Genomic DNA, 22,301 nt, shown 5'->3' with positions numbered 1-22,301 from the left:
GGAAAGTGATAAAAGACCAAAAAAACCTATCACCTGTGGGTGAACAACACACATGTCAGAGCGCACTCACTCTCCGTAAGTCTGCATAGCAAAGGAAGACCCGGGGTGGCAATGCCAGCTGACTTGGGCTCATGGGGCTCATGCTGCAGGCACCCACTGGCAGCCAGCTCCTACCATCCCTCCCAGCATCTCCCACCTGCCAGTGGCTCTCCGATCAACTCCTCCTCCTCCCTTACAGCGCCTCCCGCCTGCTGCAATCAGCTGTTCCCCAGCTGAGCACAGGGGAAAAGCTGCTCCGTCCTGCAAGCTGAAACATGCCAGGGAGGATGCAGGACATGGATTACAGCAACAAATTCAGCAAGATCAACCCACTGTTATATATACACCCCACATGGCTCATAAATCAAATGTGGTTTTTGTTGAGGTTTGCAAAGTAAACAGCATCAGGATATTTTTACACTCTAGAGGGCTCGTTTGCCTTCTTTTCACAGCGTGGCACACATGCTTACTTGGAGGCCCAGAAGACTCTTGGAGTGAAACTGGAATTGTGTAGTTTAAGTGACACGAGATGGGCATGCAGATGGAAAAATGTATCTTCTGTAAAAAAAAACTCCATGAGAGCACTTCTTAGCCGTTTGGTGGGACTGTCAGTGCCTCCCTACCGAAGATTTATTGAAACATCAGGTTTGTAGAAGAATGTGCAGAAAATAGATTGTTGTGTGCTTGATCCTTTTTTAGCGTATTCTTAGTATGAGTCACATAGCGCACAAAGCTCTGCAGCCACAAGACACGACACTTTCTCAGGCCTGCAGTGTATGTCAGAGAACTGTCAACGCATTAGGATGTGAACCAGCACTAAGTGGGATGATGTTTGGGAGAAAGCCCAGAACTTTTGTGAGCTGCATGATGTCCCTGTCACCCCGATACAAATGAAAAGTATGCTTATAAACAACTCATGAAAAAAACAGCCTTCCTTGATTGTTTAGTTGTTATAAGCACATAGGGTGACCAGACAGCAAATGTGAAAAATTGAGATGGGTGTGGGATGTAATAGGAGCTTATATAAGAAAAAGACCCAAAAATCAAAACTGTCCCAATAAAATTGGGACATCTGGTCACCCTACAAGCACACTCAGACAATGAGACCATCAACCAGGTGTAAAGGAGAGCACTAAAGAAAAACAAGGCCGACTGCTGTATTTTCCTGTTGGACACACTGTTGGATGAATGCAATTGCAGGTTTTTGTCCCAGTCCATGGAAATAGCTGAAAGTGCAGATGCAGGGCTAACATGTGATCCAAAGGTGGCATTGCTGGGCTGCTCTGGCAATATGCAAAGGCCCTTTCAATCAGTTCCACACTCACTCACGCAGAGCTGCAGTGGGTTCAGGGTAGGTTTGCCAGAGATCATGCTGGACAGCCTGCAGGCAGCTGCTTCAGCAACATTTTATCCAAATTTTACAAAACTGTGGAAATTGGCCCTGACCTGCTGGCACAGCTGGAGGCGAGACATCGTTTTCTGCCATGTGCTGGGTACGATCCACAGTGGGTCAAGACTGTCAGCTTTGTGGTTACTGCACACTCAGAGTGACTTTACCAGAGACATTAACCCTGAGCAGATCATTGACACCTATGGTGCCAAGTCCAGGCACTGGAGTTTACTTCACTGATGTTTAAGGGACGATGGCAGCCGGTTTTATTTTTATTATTGTTAGTAGCAATATGTTATTTGCACTGGGCTGCTTTATGAACGACAATGAATGCTGCTGATTGGACAAATATGTCACTGTATCTGCATCTGAATGTTTCCAAATGAAGCAGTACAGACAGTGAATGTAAACTGGTGCAAGCTTGTGGAGAAACGTGTTGTACTGTAGGAAAGCTTAACAGATATTTTAACCCCCCATGGTGTTTGAAAGTAGACGTACCTGTTAATAGTGCTGCTAAACCATACTGCCCAGCAGAGTTTAACATGTAGTATAGTTGAGTGATTTCAGGACATTTTGTAGTAGAAATTATTACACAATTCTTAAAAAGATGCAGGTTTACAACATTTATTTTGTCCATAATCTGATTTACAGCCTCACTAGAAACTTAGTAAAGTGTCTGTGGGGTTGTGTGTATCTTCCTCCCATCCTTGCTACACAACACAGTTCTACTGCTGCTGTTCTTCCTAACCCATGAGCTCATGATTTCCTCCTCTCTTACACCACCACCATCTTCTGACTCTTCCCTGATCAACTATTGCTAAGCAAATTGTTCTTCTTCTTCTTATTGTAGAGCCCGTTTGTGATGGCATTTTGTGGGATCCTGTTGGTCAAACAATGAGTTTTGCACATTCACCCCCTTTTCTGTGCGACAGATGATGAGCAGAGCTGCAGTGACTGTAACAGGATAAAACTCCAGGGAGGAAAGTGGGGGTGTGGGTAGGGCTGCATTAGATATCTCAGGCTTTTGCTGGTCTGTTCTCCAGTGCTGGGGGGTTTGTCTTTTCCGCCGCTTTCAATGATTTGAATGTACATTTTCAATGGCATCTGGGAATTTGGAGCTGCAGAGAAAGAGAGAATGTGTGTGGGAAAGGTGTGGGAGGGTGTGACGAACTGGGAAAGTTCTTAATGTTTTCTCTGAATACTGTGTTGGTGCCTCAGTGTCCCCATGGCAGTTCTTAAGTATCTGGCAGAGCAAAGGGCCAGTGCACCTAAATGCCTGGCACTCTGTCTCCTAGCAACTGATGGCCTGGGCCCCTCCTCTGCAAAGGTGCCAGCTGAAGGTGTTGGAGACAAAGGGATCAGGTGACCTCCTGGCCCGGGAAAGGGGCTGAGCAGAGAGGAGGGGCTGGGAGGGGTGGTTAGTCTGAAGCTGGCTGAGGGCAGACGTGGGGGTCAGGCTCACTGACCCCCAGAATGGACCCAGCCGAGGGGTCCGGTTCTCTGTACCTACAAGCTCTGTTTTAGACCCTGTTCCTGTCATCGAATAAACCTCTGTTTTACTGGCTGGCTAAGAGTCATGTCTGACTGCAAAGTGGGGGTGCAGGACCTGGTGGCTTCCCCAGGACCCCACTGAGGCGGGCTCGCTGTGGGAAGCGCCCGGAGGGGCAGAGGATGCTGAATGCTCCAAGGAGAGACCCAGGAGGTGAAGACGTGGGAGCTTCTTGCCCTGAACAAGTCTGCTCCAAGGGAGAGGAGGCTCCCCAAAGTCCTGCCTGGCTTGGTGGGGAGCAGTTCCAGAGCATCGCCCGGTGACTGCGTGACAGAGGGTTCGGAGAATAAACACATAGGAGTAGTAGTAAGAGATTTATTTCCAAATAGGGACTTGTCACTTGCTGCGGCAGTGATGCTAAAATGTAATATCCCATACTCAAGTGTAAGTAGGAAATAAATTTTAATGAGAAAGACTTAGACACAACTTTGTTTATTCTAGCATCCGTGAGTTCATTTTCTCCTTCTTTGGACTTTGTGCCACTTCACTGGTTATGGCATTTGCATGCTTCTGCACTTGTGCTTGACGTCTGGGTCCTACACCTGCCCCAGCTGTGGGACACCTCCTGCTGCTGGGCTGATGTTGGAGCAACTCAGCGAAGGGACACCAGAACGGGGGAGGGGGGGGACTGTGGGCCAGGATCTCATGACTTCTAAAAGAGGGAGGTGTCATAAACAGATAGCTAAGGGTTAATGTCTCTTTCACCTGTAAAGGGTTAACAAACAGTGACCTGCAACACCTGACCAGAGGACCAATCAGGAGACAAGATACTTTCAAATCTGGGTGGAGGGAAGTTTGGGTGTGGGTCCTTTGTTCTTGGGCCGTTCTCTCTCTGGGCTCTGAGAGTGACCACACGAATCTCCAGGCTCTCTAATCTTCTGTTTCCAAGTTGTAAGTACAAAGGTAGAAAGACAATATAGGCTTTTACATTGTTTTTCTGTATTTGCAAATGTGAAGTTTGCTGGAAATAGTTTAAATTGTATTTTTTCTGGATAAGGCCGTTTATCCATTTTCTATAAGCTAAAAGACCCTGTAACTTTTTACCATCTAAATTGCAGAGATAAACCTTTTACTTTTTTCTTTTTTTTTAAAAAAAAAGCAATTATGACAGGAGGGCTTATGGAAAGCTTGTCTCGCTCGCCAACAGAAGTTAGTCCAATAAGACATTCCTCACCTACCTTACACAGTCACATAGAACTCACCCATTCCTGCTCTGTGCAGTGGGTGCGATGTTCCCTCCCCTCCAAGCTGCTGCACTGTGTGTGTGGCAGGCACTCAAGACAAGCAGTGCAAGTTTATTACTTGGTTCCTCACTTCATCAATGGAAAGTGGATATACACCAGCCTTTGTAAACCTGAGCAGATTTACCAAACACTTCAGGCAACCTCACTGGTAAAGCTAAACAGTTAAACAAGTTTATTGACTACAAAAGAGAGATTTTAAGTGATTATAAGTAATAGGCAAAAAGTCTGAGTGGTTACCAAAAGAAAAGAAAAGCAGCACTCATTCTAAACTCTCAACCCTATTAGCCTGGGCAACATCTACATTAAGCAGTTTTTCTCACCCCACTGCATATTGCAGTTCATAGTACACAGATTTCACCCTTGAAGCCTGGGCCAGTCTCCTCTTTTGGAGTCTTCAGTCTTCTAAGCATCCTTGTTGCTTGCAGCATAGGTGGGGCCAGGAGAAAGGCCAAGCATGTACCACTGTGTTCTGTTTTATACCCTTAGGCCCACGTGCTTGGACATGAGTCCAGGCATGTCTGGTGGGCACTGTTGACTCACCAGGCAAGACTGAGTAATTCCGTTGGTGTGGCCTTGTGCATGTGAGTCATTGCACTGTAGCTCCCTTGCTGGATGATGGTGGTTTGACACCCGCCCAGGCACTGGTTAGCTCCCTGGTTACTGTCTTTTCGGGAGCTAGTATCTAGGCGCTTCCCAAACACACAGTATATTTTAGTGACAATCATACAGCACAATTCTCATAACATTATATGCATTAATGATATCTTTAAATGGAACAGGGGGGTTCAGCAGATCATAACCTTTCCTACGATACCTAACATGGCCTGCTTTATATGCAATATCACAGTTATAGACAAATGATGAATATGGAGCTACAGGGCACTCCCCTGGGGTGTAGAATGGCCCACGTACAGAGGGTGAAAGTGTGGTTACTGTTGGGATATTTTCGAGTGTGCAAGACACACCCTGAGTGTCTGTGTGTAACTGCAGCCTGCCAGCCACACTTGTGTTACACTCAACCTTGGTTATACTTCAGGGCATAACCCCAACACATGCCCATTCCAATTTCCCCCAGAAATGTATATCCTGTGCTGCCCAGCCCTCTCCTGCTGACAAAACAGTGGAGGTGCACACGCTGCAATGTTACTTTTGCCGACAAAACAAAACCACTTAGATGAGAGAGACAGAGCTTTTTTCTGCAAAGTTAAAGTGACGAAGCATCAGTATAGATGCTGCAATTCATTATGTCGCCATCACTGGCATCCCCCAGTATCCCAGAATGCCTGCTGTGACCACTCTGCTCACTGTTTTGAATTTGGCTGCCCTTCAGGCACGTGCCCCTCCCCTTTCAAAGCTCTAGGAAGTTCTGACAGCTGAGCATGCTGCTCCATTCTGGCAGCAAAGAGCAAATCATTAACATGGAATCCTCCTGCTCTCCCTGCACTAGGAACACAATGGCAGGTAGGCTGCTGCTGTGAGTGGGACTGCTCTGCTGTGCAGAGCGAGCGCGTGTGTGTGAGTGTGTGTGTGGCGGCCTACCTCAGGACTGGTTGCTTCTGGCTACTGTCTGAACTTAAAGAGCCAGAATGCCGACATACTCACTCTCCCTCAAGACACACACTGTCTTTGTTTCTGCCCCCCCCCACACACACACTCCCTGTCACACACTCCCCCCCGCCCCACCCCACACTTCCATTGAAAAACAGCTGGCAATCTAGTAGGATGCCCATGGAACAATGGGATTGAGAAACCTGCATCATGTGACACTGTACCTGCTCCATAAGGCATTGCAAGCCCTTCTCAAAGCAGCCTGTGTCCTGTTGCACAGTGCACTGCTTTCTGTGTCAGTGCAAGACCTGCTAGTGTGGATGCGCTCTGCCAACACAAGAAGTATAGTGTGAACATACAACAGCAGTTTAATTAAAGTGGCACAATTTTGTTGACAGAAACTCTAGTGTGGACAAGGCCTAAAATGCAGATTTTTTTTGCTCTTTCCCCCTTTCCTGCCACTTAGCAGGGAATGGTCCATCAGTTTTGTTTACACTTGGCTGAGGTGGCATTTGGTCTCTGAGGAATTGCTTTTGGCCATTCCTCAGATTTATCTGCCATACATACGTTTAGCCATGATTTCAGCTTGTGTTTATTACATTACATACAGTGCTGCTATGTGTACTTTTCCATACTATTGATCAGCAAATTATGAATTTTTAAATGGTACCTGACAAGACAAGCCTTATACAAAAATTACTGTAATAGTGTTCAGGGTGTGAACAAGTCTGTCACAAGACCCTGCATCACAACTGCCTTGGGAAACACATATACGAGCCTTTTGCCTAGTTCCTAATCACTTACTGTGGAATTCTCTTTCCAGATCATCTGAGACAATATTGATCTAAAGAACTGAACAGCACTGTGACTGTATCCAGTTACTTCTGTTAGTTGCATTATTTGGGGCATGCTGCTGCTCACTATTTCAGACTGGAGATTTAAAACCAGTTGGTGATATGTCCAATAACTCGGAGTATTCTCTTCTGTTGACTGAACTGCACTTGAAGTTTCTCCATGTCATCATGGAGGGGGGCAAGGAAAAAACAAAAATAAAGTAAGAAATGACTACTTGCTAAAATGGTCATTTTCTCAAAGTCCCCAATAAATCAGAGTGACAGGTTGACAAATCAAACTAATATCCCGTTTTGTGACCAAATGGCCCTCAAGAAAGAGGAAAACCTCACATCACGGAAAGATATAAGATACATCCAGTTTTATAAAACTAGAAATTCCAGAGCAGGTTAAATGTGTGGACTCAGAACCAAGACAAGAGATTCTCTCAGTGAATTCTCCTCTGATCCACTTAAATCTGCTTCACTCATTAGTGATGAGTTGTATTATTTACAAAACATCTAGAAGCACTGTAATGAAAAAGAAGGAAACAGAACAAGATAAAAACCCTGCTAACCTTCCCATCTGCAAACAATCCCATCTCCTTTGCTAAAAGTTGGAAACTGGGATTTAAACTCCAAATGAGGGCACTGTGTTTGAGATCCAGTAAAATTCCCATTCCAGGTCTCTGCCAATTTCATCTCAGGCCATAAATTACTAGGTTTTAAGATCAAAGAAAACAAAGTGTGATTCCAAAGCAGAGGACTGAGAACACTGAATCATATGACACATTGAGAGGCAGAGTTGTAGAATGTGTAGAAGATAAATTCTATATGACTCAGATAAGGAAATACTGCTGAGCTAATTCTGACCACAGGAATGCTTCCAACTCACCACTTCAGGTGTCATAGGAGTTGAAAAAACATATTTTCCTATCCCTAATCCTGCTCCTTCTCTTTGTTATATTTAAAATAAGAAAAATGATACAAAACACAGTGATTCAGCACAACCCAGTGCATTGTAAGAACAACTGGGAATGACACAATTTGTCCCTAGTGAGGGAACCTGGCGACTAACAATCACTTTGCAGTGGGAGGAAAAGTATGAATATGATGCTCCAAATTTGTTTAGACTAGAAGTGATGGAGGTTATGTCAGGTCTTGAGGAAATTTGCTAAATTTCCCTGGCCACTATACATGGGCTATTTCCTTTACTGTAAAAACACAACTATTCTTTCATCAGGACAGCTAATTCGAGCTAACTCACTCCATGGAATATCCTAGTGCAGTCAAGGCCCAGGTAGATTTAACTTCCATGTACCTAGTTGAAGTGACTCTCAGTTCCCGCACCTGGGGCTGATGGACATTCCTGTTGGAGGGACATACATTTCCATGACATAGGACAAAGGAGTTGGTGAAAAAGAAAAAATTGTGAGATTCACCCCAAGGAAGGGTGAGTGCAAAAGGGAAAAGCAAACAACTCAGCTGGGGGAGCTGAGAGACCACAATGACATAAATGCTGCCTTGAAGTTCATTATGTGGGAATTAGCAAAAGAAAAACAAAATCTTTTTTCAGCCCTAATTGAGGTTTATGGTATTTATTTCCCTTACAGCTTTTCTGATAATAAAAAAAGGGCTGAACTCTGACAAAATTTCCCACACTCAGAGAATTCATAGGATCTCTCTTTTGTGGGTCCTTTGACATCCACTAAGGTGTGAGCCATGAGCAAAAGTTTTCCTCGACTCACAGCATTCCTAGGGTTTCTGTCTTGTGTGGATTCTCTGATGTGTAATAAGGGTTGAGCTCTGCGTGAAGGTTTTCCCACACTCACAGCACTCGTAGGGTTTCTCTCCTGTATGGATTCTGTGGTGTATAATAAGGATTGAATTCCGAGTGAAGGTCTTCCCGCACTCACGGCATTCATAGGGTTTCTCCCCTGTATGGATCCTCTGATGTGTAATAAGGTGGGAGATCTGAGTGAAGGTTTTCCCGCATTCACTGCATTTATACGGTTTCTCTTCTGTATGGATTCTCTGATGCGAACTAAGGTTTGAGCTCCAAGCAAAGGTTTTCCCGCACTCCCAGCATTTGTAGGGTTTCTCCCCTGTGTGGTTTTTCTGATGTTTAATAAGATTTGAGATCACAATGAAGGCTTTCCCACACTCCCAGCATTCATAGGGTTTTTCCCCACTATGGATTCTCTGATGGCTAATAAGAGATGCCCTTTGAGTGAAGGTTTTCTTGCATTCACAACATTCATAGGGTTTCTCCCCTGTGTGGATCCTCTTATGTGTAATAAGGTTTGAGCGCTGAGTGAAGGTTTTTCCGCACTCACAGCATTCATAGGGTTTCTCCCTTGTATGGATTCTCTGATGTGCAATGAGGGTTGAGCTAAGAGTGAAGGTTTTCCCGCATTCACAGCATTCATAGGGTTTCTCCCCCGTGTGGATTCTCTGATGCGCAATGAGGTTTGAGCTCCGCGTGAAGGTTTTCCCACACTCACCGCATTCATAGGGTTGCTCTCGAGTATGGATTCTCCGATGGCTAATAAGGCATGAGTGCCTACTGAACTTTTCCCCACACTCAGCGCACGTGTTACTTCTCTCTCCCACGGGGATTCTCTGCTGGTCTGTGGTTTCCTTGAGGCCTTTGTGAGTTCCCTGATAATTAACAGATTTACCAGATTTCTGCATTGGCTGGTTTCCCTGCCATTTCTCTGGAATGTGCTGACTCTCACAGGCTTTTTCCTGCTCACAACCCCTGGTCACACTCCCTTTGCATCTTTGCCATAACGCCCCAGGTGGTTCCACTTGCTCACCCTCTTCCTGCTGAGGAGTCTGCTTCGTGGTCTCACTCATCATCCCAACACCTGCTGGGACAGAGAAAGAAAAGCCTCAGAAACAGGAACGGAATAGGGGAGAACAAACCAAAAGAGCAGCTGCAGATGGAAAAGAAAATCCCCAAAGAGGAGAGAAGAGGGGATCAATTTTGCATCCAGTTTGCATTCAAACACTCAGGGAGAAGCAAGTACAGGGAAGGAACTACTGCCAGGAGTTAGTCAGGATGGGCAGGAAACCATGAGCAATATCTGCCCTGAGAATATGACCCCTGGTGGGGACAATGCTGAACTTGGAGAGCTCACAAGGTCTTTGTTGGGAATCCCAGCTGTTTCCTTCAGGTACTGACAGTTTCTGAGTTGGTTTAATGATTGCTCACCTGTGCAGATGCCTCTCAGGATCTCTCTTTTCTCTGAGCCCTGGAGATCTGAGGCCCACGACTCTTCCCCTCGTTCCAGTTGGGAGATGACATCAGGTTTGAAAACTGGAAACCCTGCCCAGGAGAAAGATGATAAGCGAGATCAGGTGAATTCATAGGACATTTGTCACCCACACAGGAAGTTCTGTTATTTTAATTCCAGATCATATGAAATGAGTAAAATCCTGGGGCCAGGTCCCCAGGTGCTCAAAGGTGCAGGACACTCTTCTTAGGAGGAATTTAACCGTGCCCATGTCTACTGGGAAGACACCCAGCCAGACAATCATGATCAAAAGGGCTTCTAAAACCCAGAGCAGGTACCTCCATATCCCAGAAAGGGAAGACTCTAGCCAGAGGGGAAGTCCCCCTGGAACACTGGCCTGCACAGAAAGCTGCAAGCAGAGACTTTCTTTCCAGACCAAAATATTACAGTGGGGGATGTTGAAATACCCATAGTGATCCTGGGAGATCCAGCATACCCCTTACTCCCATGGCTCATGAAGCCTTACACAGGAAACCTGGACAGCAGCCAAGGACCACTTCAACAATAGGCTTAATCGGTGCAGAATGACCGTGGAATGTGCCTTGTGCAGATTAAAAGCACGCTGGCAATGCCTTTATGGCAGGTAGGAGCTGAGTGAGGAAAGCATTCCCATGGTCTTAGCCTAAGTTCCCCGTAAGTTGTGTGGTCATGCAGCAGCCTATTTAGCACCGCACAGGCGCTTGGGGAACCCACCCGTGGACCTGTTGTGGTTGCGGCAGGGGCACCTTTTTCCCAGCCCCCAACCTGCCCTGGGAGGAGCGCCTCTGCCCTGGCCTCAACTCACCCTGCTGAACAGTCCCAGTCTTTTTCATCTCTCCTCATATGGAAATGGTTCCACATCCCTAATTTTTTTTGGCCTCTGCACCTTTTCCAATTCTAATGATCTCTTCTGAGATGGGGTGACCAAAACCACAGACAGTATTTAAGATGTAGCATACCATGGATTTATATAGTGGCATGATGATATTTTTTGTTTTATTACCATTGCTTCTCTAATGGTTCATAACATTTTGTTAGCTTTTTTGACTGCTCCTGCACACTGACTGGATGTTTTCACAGAACTATCCACAATGACTCCAAAAGGACTTTCTTGAGTGGTAACAGCTAATTTAGACCCCATCATTTTGTATCTATAGTTAGAATTATGTTTTCTAATGTGCGTCACTTTGGATTTATCAATACTGAATTTCATCTGCCCTTTTGCTGCCCGGTCACCTAATTTTGTGAGAATCTTTTGTAACTCTTCTCAATCTGCTTTGGACTCAATGATCTTCAGTAATTTTGCATCAGAGAATCATAGAATATCAGGGCTGGAAGAGACCTCAGGAGGTCAACTAGTCCAATCCCCTGCTCAAAGCAGGACCAATCTCCAACTAAATCATCCCAGCCAGGGCTTTGTCAAGCCTGACCTTAAAAACCTCTAAGGAAGGAGATTCCACCACCTCCCTAGGGAACTCATTCCAGTGCTTCACCACTCTCCTAGTGAAAAAGGTTTTCCTAATATCCAACCTAGACCTCCCCCACTGCAACTTGAGACTATTACTCCTTGTTCTGTCATCAGGTACCACTGAGAACAGTCTAGATCCATCCTCTTTGGAACCCCCATTTCAGGTAGTTGAAAGCAGCTATCAAATCCCCCCTCATTCTTCTCTTCTGCAAACTGAACAATCCCTGCTCCCTCAGCCTCTCCTCATAAGTCATGTGGTCCAGCCCCCTAATCATTTTTGTTGCCCTCCGCTGGACTCTTTCCAGTTTTTCCACATCCTCCTTGTAGTGTGGTGTCCAAAACTGGACACAGTACTGCAGATGAGGCCTCACCAATGTCGAATAGAAGGGAATGATCACAGCCCCCAATCTGCTGGCAATGCCTCTACTTATACAGCCCAAAATGCCATTAGCCTTCTTGGCACAAGGGCACGCTGTTGACTCATATCCAGCTCCTCGGCCACTGTAACCCCTGGGTCCTTTTCTGCAGAACTGCTTCCTAGCCATTCGGTCCCTAGTCTGTAACAGTGAATGGGATTTTTCCGTCCGAAGTGCAGGACTCTGCACTTGTCCTTGCTGAACCTCATCAGGTTTCTTTTGGCCCAGTCCTCTAATTTGTCTAGGTCCCTCTCTATCCTATCCCTATCCTCCAGCTTATCTACCACTCCTCTCAGTTTAGTGTCATCTGCAAACTTGCTGAGAGTGCAGTCCACGCCATCCTCCAGATTATGTGCAACCTTTGCCACCTCCCTATTTCCAGTTCATCTGTGAATATGTTGAACAGTACAGATGCCAGGGGACCTGACCATTACCTCTCTACTGTGAAAATTGACCTTTTATTCCTACCCTTTGTTTCTTGTCTTTTAACCAGTTACTGATCCATAAGAGGGGCTTCCCTCTTAAGTAAGCTGTCATGGGATAAGAGCCTTTGGTGACGGAACTTGTCAAAGTACAGTAGAACTTCAGTTACAGACATCTCAGGAGTGGAGATTATCCATCAAGTATCAGAGGGGTAGCCGTGTTATTCTGGATCTGTAAAAGCAGCAAAGAATCCTGTGGCACCTTATAGACTAACAAACGTTTTGGAGCATGAGCTTTCGTGGGTGAATACCCACCTTGTCATATGTATGTAGTGGAAATGTCCAGGGGCAGGTATATATATGCAGGCAAGCTAGAGATAATGAGGTTAGTTCAATCAGGGAGGATGAGGCCCTGTTTTCCAGAGTCTCCTTCCCATGGGTCCAGATGAAGAAGATGTCATCAATGTAGTGTAGGTAGAGAAGGGGCCCTTCTCTACCTACGCTACATTGATGACATCTTCATCATCTGGACCCATGGGAAGGAGACTCTGGAAAAATTCCACCACAATTTCAACAGCTTCCACCCCACCATCAACCTCAGCCTGGACCAATCTACACGGGAGGTTCACTTCCTGGACACCACGGTGCAAATAAGTGATGGTCACATTAACACCACCCTATACCAAAAACCTACCAACCGCTATGCCTACCTTCATGCCTCCAGCTTCCATCCCGGGCACATCACAGGATCCATTGTCTACAGCCAAGCACTGAGGTACAATCGCATCTGCTCTAACCCCTCAGACAGAGACCAACACCTACAAAATCTCCACCAAGCTTTGTCAAAACTACAATACCCGCAAGAGGAAGTAAGGAAACAGATCAACAGAGCCAGATGTGTACCCAGAAGCCTCCTACTGCAAGACAAACCCAAGAAAGAAACCAACAGGACTCCGCTGGCCATCACATACAGTTCCCAGCTAAAACCCCTTCAACGCATCATCAGGGATCTACAACCCATCCTGGACAATGATCCCACACTTTCACAGGCCTTGGGTGGCAGGCCAGTCCTCGCCCACAGGCAACCTGCCAACCTGAAACATATTCTCACCAGTAACTGCACACCGCACCATAGTAACTCTAGCTCAGGAACCAATCCATGCAACAAACCTTGATGCCAACTCTGTCCACATATCTACACCAGCGACACCATCACAGGACCTAACCAGATCAGCCATACCATCACCGGTTCATTCACCTGCACGTCCACCAATGTAATATATGCCATCATATGCCAGCAATGCCCCTCTGCTATGTACATCGGCCAAACTGGACAGTCGCTACGGAAAAGGATAAACGGACACAAATCAGATATTAGGAATGGCAATACACAAAAACCTGTAGGAGAACACTTCAACCTCCCTGGCCACACTATAGCAGACCTTAAGGTGGCCATCCTGCAGCAAAAAAACTTCAGGACCAGACTTCAAAGAGAAACTGCTGAGCTTCAGTTCATCTGCAAATTTGACACCATCAGCTCAGGATTAAACAAAGACTGTGAATGGCTTGCTAACTACAAAACCAGTTTCACCTCCCTTGGTTTTCACACCTCAACTGCTAGAACAGGGCCTCATCCTCCCTGATTGAACTAACCTCATTATCTCTAGCTTGCCTGCATATATATACCTGCCCCTGGACATTTTCACTACATGCATCTGATGAAGTGGGTATTCACCCATGAAAGCTCATGCTCCAAAATGTTTGTTAGTCTATAAGGTGTCACAGGATTCTTTGCTGAGATTATCCATAACTCTGAAATGTTCTGCAACTCTGAAGAGGAGGTTATGGCAAACTGTTTGGCCCATGGGACACATCTAGGTATGGAAATTGTATGGCAGGCCATGAATGCTGAAGAAATTGGGGGTTGAGTTACAGGAGGGGGTGAGGGCTCTGGCTGGGAGTGCAGGCTCTGGGGTGGGGCCAGAAATGGGGGATCAGGGTATGGAAGGGAGCTCTGGGCTGGGGCAGAGTTGTGGGGTGGGGGCGGAGGGCTCTGGCTGGGGATGAGGGATTGGGGGTGCTCTAGGCTGGGACCGAGGGGTTTGGAGGGCAGGACAGGGATCAGGGCTGGGGCAGGGGGTGGGGGCATGGGAGGGGGTCAGGGGTGCAGGCCCAAGCTGGTGCTTACCTCAAGCAGCTCCCAGAAGCAGCAGCATGTCCATTCCTCCGGCTCCTACGTGGAGGTGCGGCCAGGCACCTCTGCATGCTGCATGGTCCACAGATGCCACCCCCGCAGCTCCCTTTGGCTGCACTTCCTGGCCAATGGGGGTGGCACTTGGGGCAGGGGCAGCATGCAGAACCCCTTGGCTGCCCCTACGTGTTGGAGCTGGAGGGGGGACACGTGGCTACTACCAGGAGCTGTGCAGAGCCACGCCACACATGGAGCAGGACAAGCCCCCGACCTGACTCCCTGGCTGGAGCAAAACAAACCTCAGACCCTGCTCATTGGGGGGAGTTCAAGGGCCAAATTAAAACATCTGAAGGGCCGGATGTGGCCTCCAGGCTGTAGTTTGCCCACCCCTGGGTGATGGACCTCAGCCACACAGAGGATTGGGGTTGCAGCTGCGGAGGGGCGGGGCCTTCTGACCCTTGGGGCACCAGAGCTCTGGGCTTCTGCCCTGCGAGAGCAACAGGGCTCGGCGCTTGAGAGCTGGGGGGAGCACTGAGGCTTGCAGCTCCATTCCCAGCTTCACCATGGCTCCACTCCCAGATTCAGCGGGGGGAGGGGGTGCTCCGGCTCAAGGCTTTAGCTACGAGCGGGGGAATGCTGGGGCTGAAACCGGCACTCCCCTCAAATCTAAAGTCCCATGGCTCGGGGCTTCTCACAGGGCTGAAGCTGGGAGCAGAGCCACAAGGCTGAACTCCCAAGCCTCAACACTCCCTCCTGGTCTAAAGCCCTGAGCCCTGGTGCTCCTGAGGGTCAGAAGCCCTGAGCCCTCCCCCTCTCCAGGACCCTGACACCCCTCTCGCTCTCCCTCCTCCCACTGCCGCCCCAACCCCCGTGGGGTTTGTCTGCACTGCTGCCTGACTGAGGACTTCCGCTTCCACAGGATGTCTGGTTGACCGGTAAGTCTGTAACTCTGTTGTTCATACCTTTGAGGTTCTGTTGTATCCACTGGATCACTCTTGTCTACATGTATGTCGACTCCCTCAGAGAATTCTAATAGATGAGGCCTCATTTCTCTTTACAAAAGCCAAATTGACTCTTCCCCAACAAACTGTGTTTGTCTGACAATTCTGTTCTTTACTGTAGTTTTCAACCAATTTGCCTGGTACTGAAGTTAGCCTTCCCAGCCTCAAACTGCCAGGATCTCCTTGGGACCCTTTTTAAAAAATTGGTATTACATTAGCTATCCCCAGTCTGGCACAGAGGCCGACTGTAAGTGGCAGGTTACATACGACAGCCAGTAGTTCTGCACTTTTCATGTATGAGTTCCTTTAGTACTATTGGGTGAATACCATCTAGTCCTGGTGACCATTTCAACACGAATAAATCAATTTGTTCTAAAACCTCCTGTATCAACACCTCAGTCTGGGACAGTTCCTCAGATTCGCCAGCTAAAAAGAACGGGTCAGGTTTAGGAAATTCCCTCACATCCTCTGCAGTGAAGACTGATGCAAAGGATTCATTTAGCGTCTCTGCAATGGCTTTGGCTTCCTCGTGTGTTTGTTTAGCACGTCAGTGACTGAGCAACCCCGCTGTCAGGCTTCCTGCTTCTGACGTACTTCCGGAAAAAAAAATTGGTGTTAATTTGAGTGACTTTTTGTAGTTGCTCCTCAAATTGCTTTTTTTGGCCTGCCTAATTATACTTTCACACTTGACTTCCCAGAATTTATGTTCCTTTTATTTTTCTCTGTAGGGTTTGACTTCCAATGTTTAAAGGCTTTTTTTTTTTTTTTTTTTTTTTTTTTTTTTACCTCTAACTGCCTTATTTAGGCCAGGGCTACACTAGCAGGGGGGTTCAAACTAAGAAACCTCAACTTCAGCTATGCGAATAGCGTAGCTGAAGTTGTGTATCTTAGTTCAACTTACTTGGCCATCCTCACAGCAGCGAGTCATCTGCTGCGGCTCCCCCGTCGACTACACTTACTCCTCCTGCCAAGGTGGAGTACAGGCATCAATTTGGGGATCAATTTATTGCATTCAGCTGATCCCTGATAAATTGATCCCTGATACATCGAACACTATGCGCCAATCTGGCACGCAGTATAGACATACTCTTACTCTTTAGCCACGGTGGTATTTTCTTAGTCCTCTTACTTTTCGTCTCCATTTGGGGGTACCCATTTATTTTGAGCCTCCATTATGATATTTTAAAAATGTTTCCACGTAACTTTCTCACTTTTTGTGTAGTTTCTCTTTCTGAAGTTAAATGCTATTGTGGTGGAGTTGTTTGTACTTTCTCCCCTCGCAATGATGTTGCATTTAATTACATTATGGTCTCTATTACCAAGTGGTTCACTCCTTGGACCAGATCCTGTCTGTCACTTAGGACTAAATCAAGAATTCCCTCTCCCCTTGTGGGTTCCAGGACTAGGTGCTCAAATAAGCAGCCATTAATGGTTTCTAAAACTTAACCTCTGCATCTAGCTTGAGGTGACATCTACATAGTAAATATGGGGACAGTTGAAAATTATTACTACTGAGTTTGCTATTGTAACAGCCTCTCTGATATCACTGAGCATTTCATAGTCACCGTCACCATCCTGATCGGGTGCTCAAATAGCATATTCCTACTGCTATACTCTCTTTATTCAAGCATGAATTTCTATCTGTAGAGATTCTATGGCATAATTTGATTCACTTAAAATGTTTTCTATATTTGACTCCGTTTCTTTCACAGAGTTACTCCTGGGGGAATTCTGTGTCATTATGCATATCCAGAATTCATGTCCCCTGCAGATTTCTTTGCTTCCCAGCAGAAAAACGACTTCTGACAGGGAAGCTGCAAGAGTGGTCACACACCCCTCACAGCAATGCAGGCAGGTTGGTTTGGGTGCCCAGAGCAGCCCATAGAGAAATAAATCACCACCGGGGGCGGGGAGGGGAGGAGCTGAGCAGTCATGCATGTGAGAAAGACACTCTGTCCCTCTTGCTTGCCACTGTGGCATGCTTGGCGTAGAGGGGCAGGGCTTTGGGGTATTTCTGAGGAGTTAAGTATGGGGCAGGCTCTGTCCCCTCAGGTGGAGCAGAATGTAGCAGCCTGCCTGCTTTGTGAATTGTTCCTATTGTCTTTGTGAATTCCCCTAGGAGCATAAAATAGGTATAAAATTTTAAGGTGCCTTTATAGTGCCAGAGTGGTGTAAAGGACAGTATGGCCTTGTAAATCCTTCTGGTGCTTTAGTGATTAGAACGGGGCTAAATTTTTGGACTGAAAAAATGTGCTGTATGAACTGTTTGCCACTGATGTTTCTGGAGATGGTCAGTAGCCAATATAAATTGTGAGGCTGATTCCCCAGCCCTCATTTGCTCTTCAGTTGTCAATGATGTAACACTGAGCATATTAGCCAACAAATGTATGCAGCCATAACTAGAAATAGAGTCAAATCTAGCTACATTACTATTTCCTCCAATGCTCCCCACTCCCAATCCATTTTAATGTAGTTTAAATTACCTAAATAACTGAAACCAGCATGATTATATTGCGTTATTTTGATAAATAAAATATGCAGAATTTTGCGATGTGCACAGAATTTTAATTCTTTGGGCACAGAATTCCCCCAGAAGTAACATAGTGTCTCTCTGCCACCAGCACAACCTACCCTGTCATTCCTATATAGTTTGTTTCTTGGTATTACCATGTCCCATTTATTATAATTTCACCAAACTTCTGTGATGCCTTTCATATCAATATCCTCATTCAGGATTAATTTGAAGAGCAACAAGCAAAAGTCACAAACTAACACCAATTGTTTTGTTTTAAAGTACATCAGAAGCAGGAACCCTGACAATCAGTGGGGCCACCAGGTGACAGAGGTGCTAAACAAGCACTCAAGTTCACTCATTTTATGGAACAGTTGGAGCAGCTTGGCAGAGCTATGATTCTGATGTGAAGAGAGGTGCATGTGAAACTTGAAGGAACACGTATTCCTCAGTTCAGTGGGGAGTGTTGTAGGTAGGTCAATAAAGGTGCACAAGGGTATGTTCTTGTCATGACAATTGTCAGTAGTCTGGTGGCATACATGCAAGTGGTCTCCATAAGACAGGGGTCCCCAACGTGGTGCCCACAGGCACCATGGCGCCCGCTGGGGCATCCATGTGCGTCCGCCTACCGGCCGCCGGACAAGCAGCCACCAACATGCTGCCGAGAAGCGGCAACGTCAAGAAGCGCTACCGCCAAAATCTTGCTGAATTTCGGTGGCATTTAGGCGGTGATGCCTCTTGATGACGCTCCTTCACAGCGGCATTTCGGTGGTGACATCTCTTGATGTTACCACTTCACAGAGGCATTCTGGCGGCTGCCTGTCCGGCGGCCACGGTTCTCAGCAGCTAGTTGTCCGGCGCCCGCCCCACAGAAGAGGTTGGGGACCACTGCCATGAGGGGTAAGTGACTCAGAAGGAATCCCCAGTGCAACGACAAAGGGGTGGTAACACTATGAAAGTCTGAGGTGGATTGTGTGCAGTAGGCTGAGTGTTGGAGTGCAGGCTAGGGGTATGTAGCTTTTGTTTTCTACACTGGACCAAGCTACAAGTTTTCTCTTAGCAAAGAGAAAGTGTTGGACTTTATACTATACTGCTTCTGTGTTCTGTTCCCAGAGTACTCTGTAGTGCGGAGGATAAAGTGCTAGCATGTGTCATTGGTCTGTCAAGATGTAGCTGAAACAGGGCACAGCTGAGGTTGCACTGTGGGATGCTGTAAACCTTAATTCCTCATTTTCCCCTTCTAACAACCAAGGGGATGGGAATCCTTACCCAGCGAGGTCACATTCTCATAGTTCTCCTGCATAACGTCTCTGTAGAGGGCTCTCTGAGCGGGATCCAGCAGAGCCCACTCTTCCTTGGTGAAATACACAGCCACCTCCTCGAAGGTCACTGGTCCCTAAAAGAGCAAGAACCTGCTACTCAGTACCTGCTGCCTAGTGACATAACTATTGACAGGCGAGGAGGTCCAATCACATGAAAGCTCTGGGAGGCAGGAAGTGAGCATAGTCTCACCCCATCAGAGCAGCCAGGAAGCATCAGGGTGAGGGGAGAAAGAGAGAACCCTTCTAGCAGAGAGAAGAGGCAGTGGTCTCCTCATTCTCACTGCTCACTTAACTAGCCAGAAGCTGATACAGGAGATGGAGCCCCCAGCAGCGCCCAGGGACAATTTCCTGGTGGGAATCCCAACACTCTCCCCATTACCAGCAGCTGGAGGGGAGGGGGTTGATGAGTCTTCACTGGGGTGCCCCTTCATATCTCACAGCAGCGTCTGGCTCGCAGGTTCAGACTACAACACGTGGAGGCTGATACGTTTTCCCAGCCCAGTTCACAGGGATTGTTTCCTGTTTGACAAATTAGGGAAGTTCCACACACAAACCCCAGGGCTCTGCTGATCGTATCTACGCCTCACAGTAAACAAATTGCAGTAAGTTTGTCACACCCTGTCTCCCGCTCCTCTTCTCCACACTGTGTATTTCCCTGACCCCTCCCACCTCCAGATCAACCCCCCAGAAGTGCCCACTTCCTATGTATTTATTGCCCTTCTCCCTCCAACAGGAACCCACCAGCCTCTGATAATCCCTACCTCAACTGGCTCCACTGCAGTCATTTCCCTTCCCTGGTAGGATGGAATGATCTGGAGCAAAACATGAATGTTACGCTGCAGCCTATTACGGGAAAAAGGGTGATAGAAGACATGTCAGAACAGGAAATAATTTCACATCACAATGCCCCCAAGCTCTTTCGCTGCACACTGATGTCCTAGACCCAGGCAAATAACAGAAAAATTCAAAAGACAGTTAGTAATGGGGGGCCAGGGAAGCATGTGTTAGAAAAATAATTCAACCATACATAAAGTATCTAATAAGTTATTGCAATGTACTGAGGACAACTGTTTCTTTCAGAAGATGGAAGCAGTAAGTGGAGGATGGCCATTTAACACCTGATTCTGACTAACAAGGAATTAGTTAGGAAACAGAAGGTGGAAAGCAATATGGGCAAAAGTGATCAGACATGATAAATTTCATGATACTAGGAGTAACAAAAATTCTAGGAGTAGCAAAATAAAGACAGACTTCAAAAAGGCAGACTTCAACACTCTTGGAAAATGGTAGGTGAGGTCCCATGGGAATAAAATCTGGGGTGAAAATTAGACTCTAGGACAGCTGGCAGTTTCTCTGAGACAATATTAAAGAAGCAATGGCAAATTATCACAATGTGAAGGAAAGACAGCAGTATTGCCTGCTTACTAGTCTTTCTATCAGGAGCTCTTTAATGACCAGAAAATAAAAAGGAATCCTAAACAAGAGAAATCACAGATAAATAGCTATGGTTGAGTACAAAAGAATAGCACAAGCATGTGGGGACAAAATCAGAAAGATTAAGTCACAAAATGAGTTACGCCAAGCAAGTGACATAAGACAATAAGATAAGGGTTCTATAAATATTAGGGCTGTCAAGAGATTAAAAAAATTAATCTCAATAAAAGAATTCCACTCAACGCACAGCTGCTGCCAAAAACAGCTAACACATTAGGATTCATAAGGAACAGGATGGAGAATAACACCAAACATTTGTATATAAATCAAAGGGACAACCTCCAATATACTGGGACCACCATGGCTACTACAGCAATGCACACAGGAGATTTATATTAATCTCCAAGAATTGTGGAGGCAATGGGAAAAAAGAAATATTTGGTAATATGCTAGAAAACAATGAAGATCTAAAGGGATTTTATATCGATATTAAATATGTGAGAACATTGGGACAATTTGACAGCACTGTATACAGAATTTCAATAAACCAGGGGTTCTCAAACTGGGGTGTCAGTGCTCCTCAGGGGGTTGCGAGGTTATTACATGGGGGGGTCCACAAGCTGCCAGCCTCCCCCCTAAACCCTGCTTCGCCTGCAGCATTTATAATGGTGTTAAATATACAAAAAAGTGTTTTTAATTTATAAGGAGGGTCAAACTCCGAGGCTTGCTGTATGAAAGGGGTCACCAGTAAAAAAGTTTGAGAGGCACTGCAATAAACAGACAAGTTTATTTTTCCACCACTGCCAGTCACATGGACAGCAGGGAGCCCCTTGGGGAGTTGCTTCAAACTCAAGAGGGTACCTGAGGGTGGTAGGAGCAGGAAAACTTCCTGGCAATGGGGAGGGGGGGGTGCACAGCAAGGGTGTGCAGGTGCCTCGCAGCTCGGGAGAGCAGGCGGTATCTGGGGCTGCCTGACCTGGAGCTCCCACTTCTTCTAGGCTTCTTTTTTGTGTTTAAGATCAGCAAGGATTTGCCTGTTAAAACTGCCCACGGTCTGAGAAGACTTTAAATTGACATTGCAAAAATTAAAAAGAAAATGGGGTAAAATCTCAGGTGGAGACTAGAGACAGGTCAGTGATTAGAAAGGGGAGGCACCTGCCTGGATTTTACACCCGTCAGTGACAAGAAGGGAGATTTGTAGCCCTGTTGGAGAGACACGTGGCCAAATCAAAGGGGGGGGTTCACCAGCCCCCCTCCCCCTGTCACCAGCCCGGCCGCCCCGGGGGCTCCTGGCTGCAGGGATGGTCCAAGCCCCCATCTCCAGCACGTCCCGCCTTACCCCCCCAGGCCCCACCCGCGCCAGCATTGCCTGCCCGAGCCGGGGCAGCTGCCCCATCGCGCCAGCCCGGGCGCGGCCCCTTTGTGCAGCGCCGAGCCCCTGCCCGCCCCGCCCCCAGCTCGCGCCGGCACCTGGTGCCTGCGGCTCCGAGCGGGGGCGGCAGAGAACGTCCACCGGGCGCGCGCCAGAGTGAGGGACGAACGCTCCGTGGCTGACTCCGAGGAGCCCCCTGCAGCGCGCGCACACCCGCCCGGCCAGCCTGCCTTCCACCGCCAATCAGGGAAAACGGAGAGCGCGGCGCGCTGACGTAAACGCCCC

At 47.0% G+C, this 22,301-nt stretch overlaps 1 protein-coding gene across 1 annotated transcript; it reads right to left on the bottom strand.

Moving 5' to 3' along the window:
* Positions 1-4,371: 4,371 nt before the first annotated feature.
* Positions 4,372-21,875, bottom strand: LOC127036702 (zinc finger protein 300-like). Its single transcript, XM_050927832.1, has 4 exons — positions 19,972-21,875; positions 19,158-19,284; positions 9,818-9,931; positions 4,372-9,473 (listed from the first exon to the last, which is right to left on the bottom strand). The coding sequence occupies exons 1-4, from the start codon at positions 19,993-19,995 to the stop codon at positions 8,356-8,358; spliced, it is 1,383 nt and encodes a 460-aa protein (XP_050783789.1). The 5' UTR covers positions 19,996-21,875; the 3' UTR covers positions 4,372-8,355.
* Positions 21,876-22,301: the final 426 nt, after the last annotated feature.

This window comes from Gopherus flavomarginatus, chromosome 18 (genome assembly GCF_025201925.1).
Source record: "Gopherus flavomarginatus isolate rGopFla2 chromosome 18, rGopFla2.mat.asm, whole genome shotgun sequence".
Lineage (NCBI taxonomy): Eukaryota > Metazoa > Chordata > Testudines > Testudinidae > Gopherus > Gopherus flavomarginatus.
Note: the sequence above shows the minus strand (reverse complement) of the source record. Positions and strands in the feature narration are given on the sequence as shown.

Bases quoted from the DNA above. Each gene is read 5' to 3' on its own strand.
- LOC127036702 (XM_050927832.1), bottom strand. From the start codon at position 19,995: ATGACTGCAGTGGAGCCAGTTGAG. The intron at 9,932-19,157 runs GTAAGGATTCCC...TCTCCTGGGCAG, and splicing joins TGAGAATGTGACCTCGCTGG to GGTTTCCAGTTTTCAAACCT. The intron at 9,474-9,817 runs GTGAGCAATCAT...TCTCTGTCCCAG, and splicing joins CCTGAGAGGCATCTGCACAG to CAGGTGTTGGGATGATGAGT.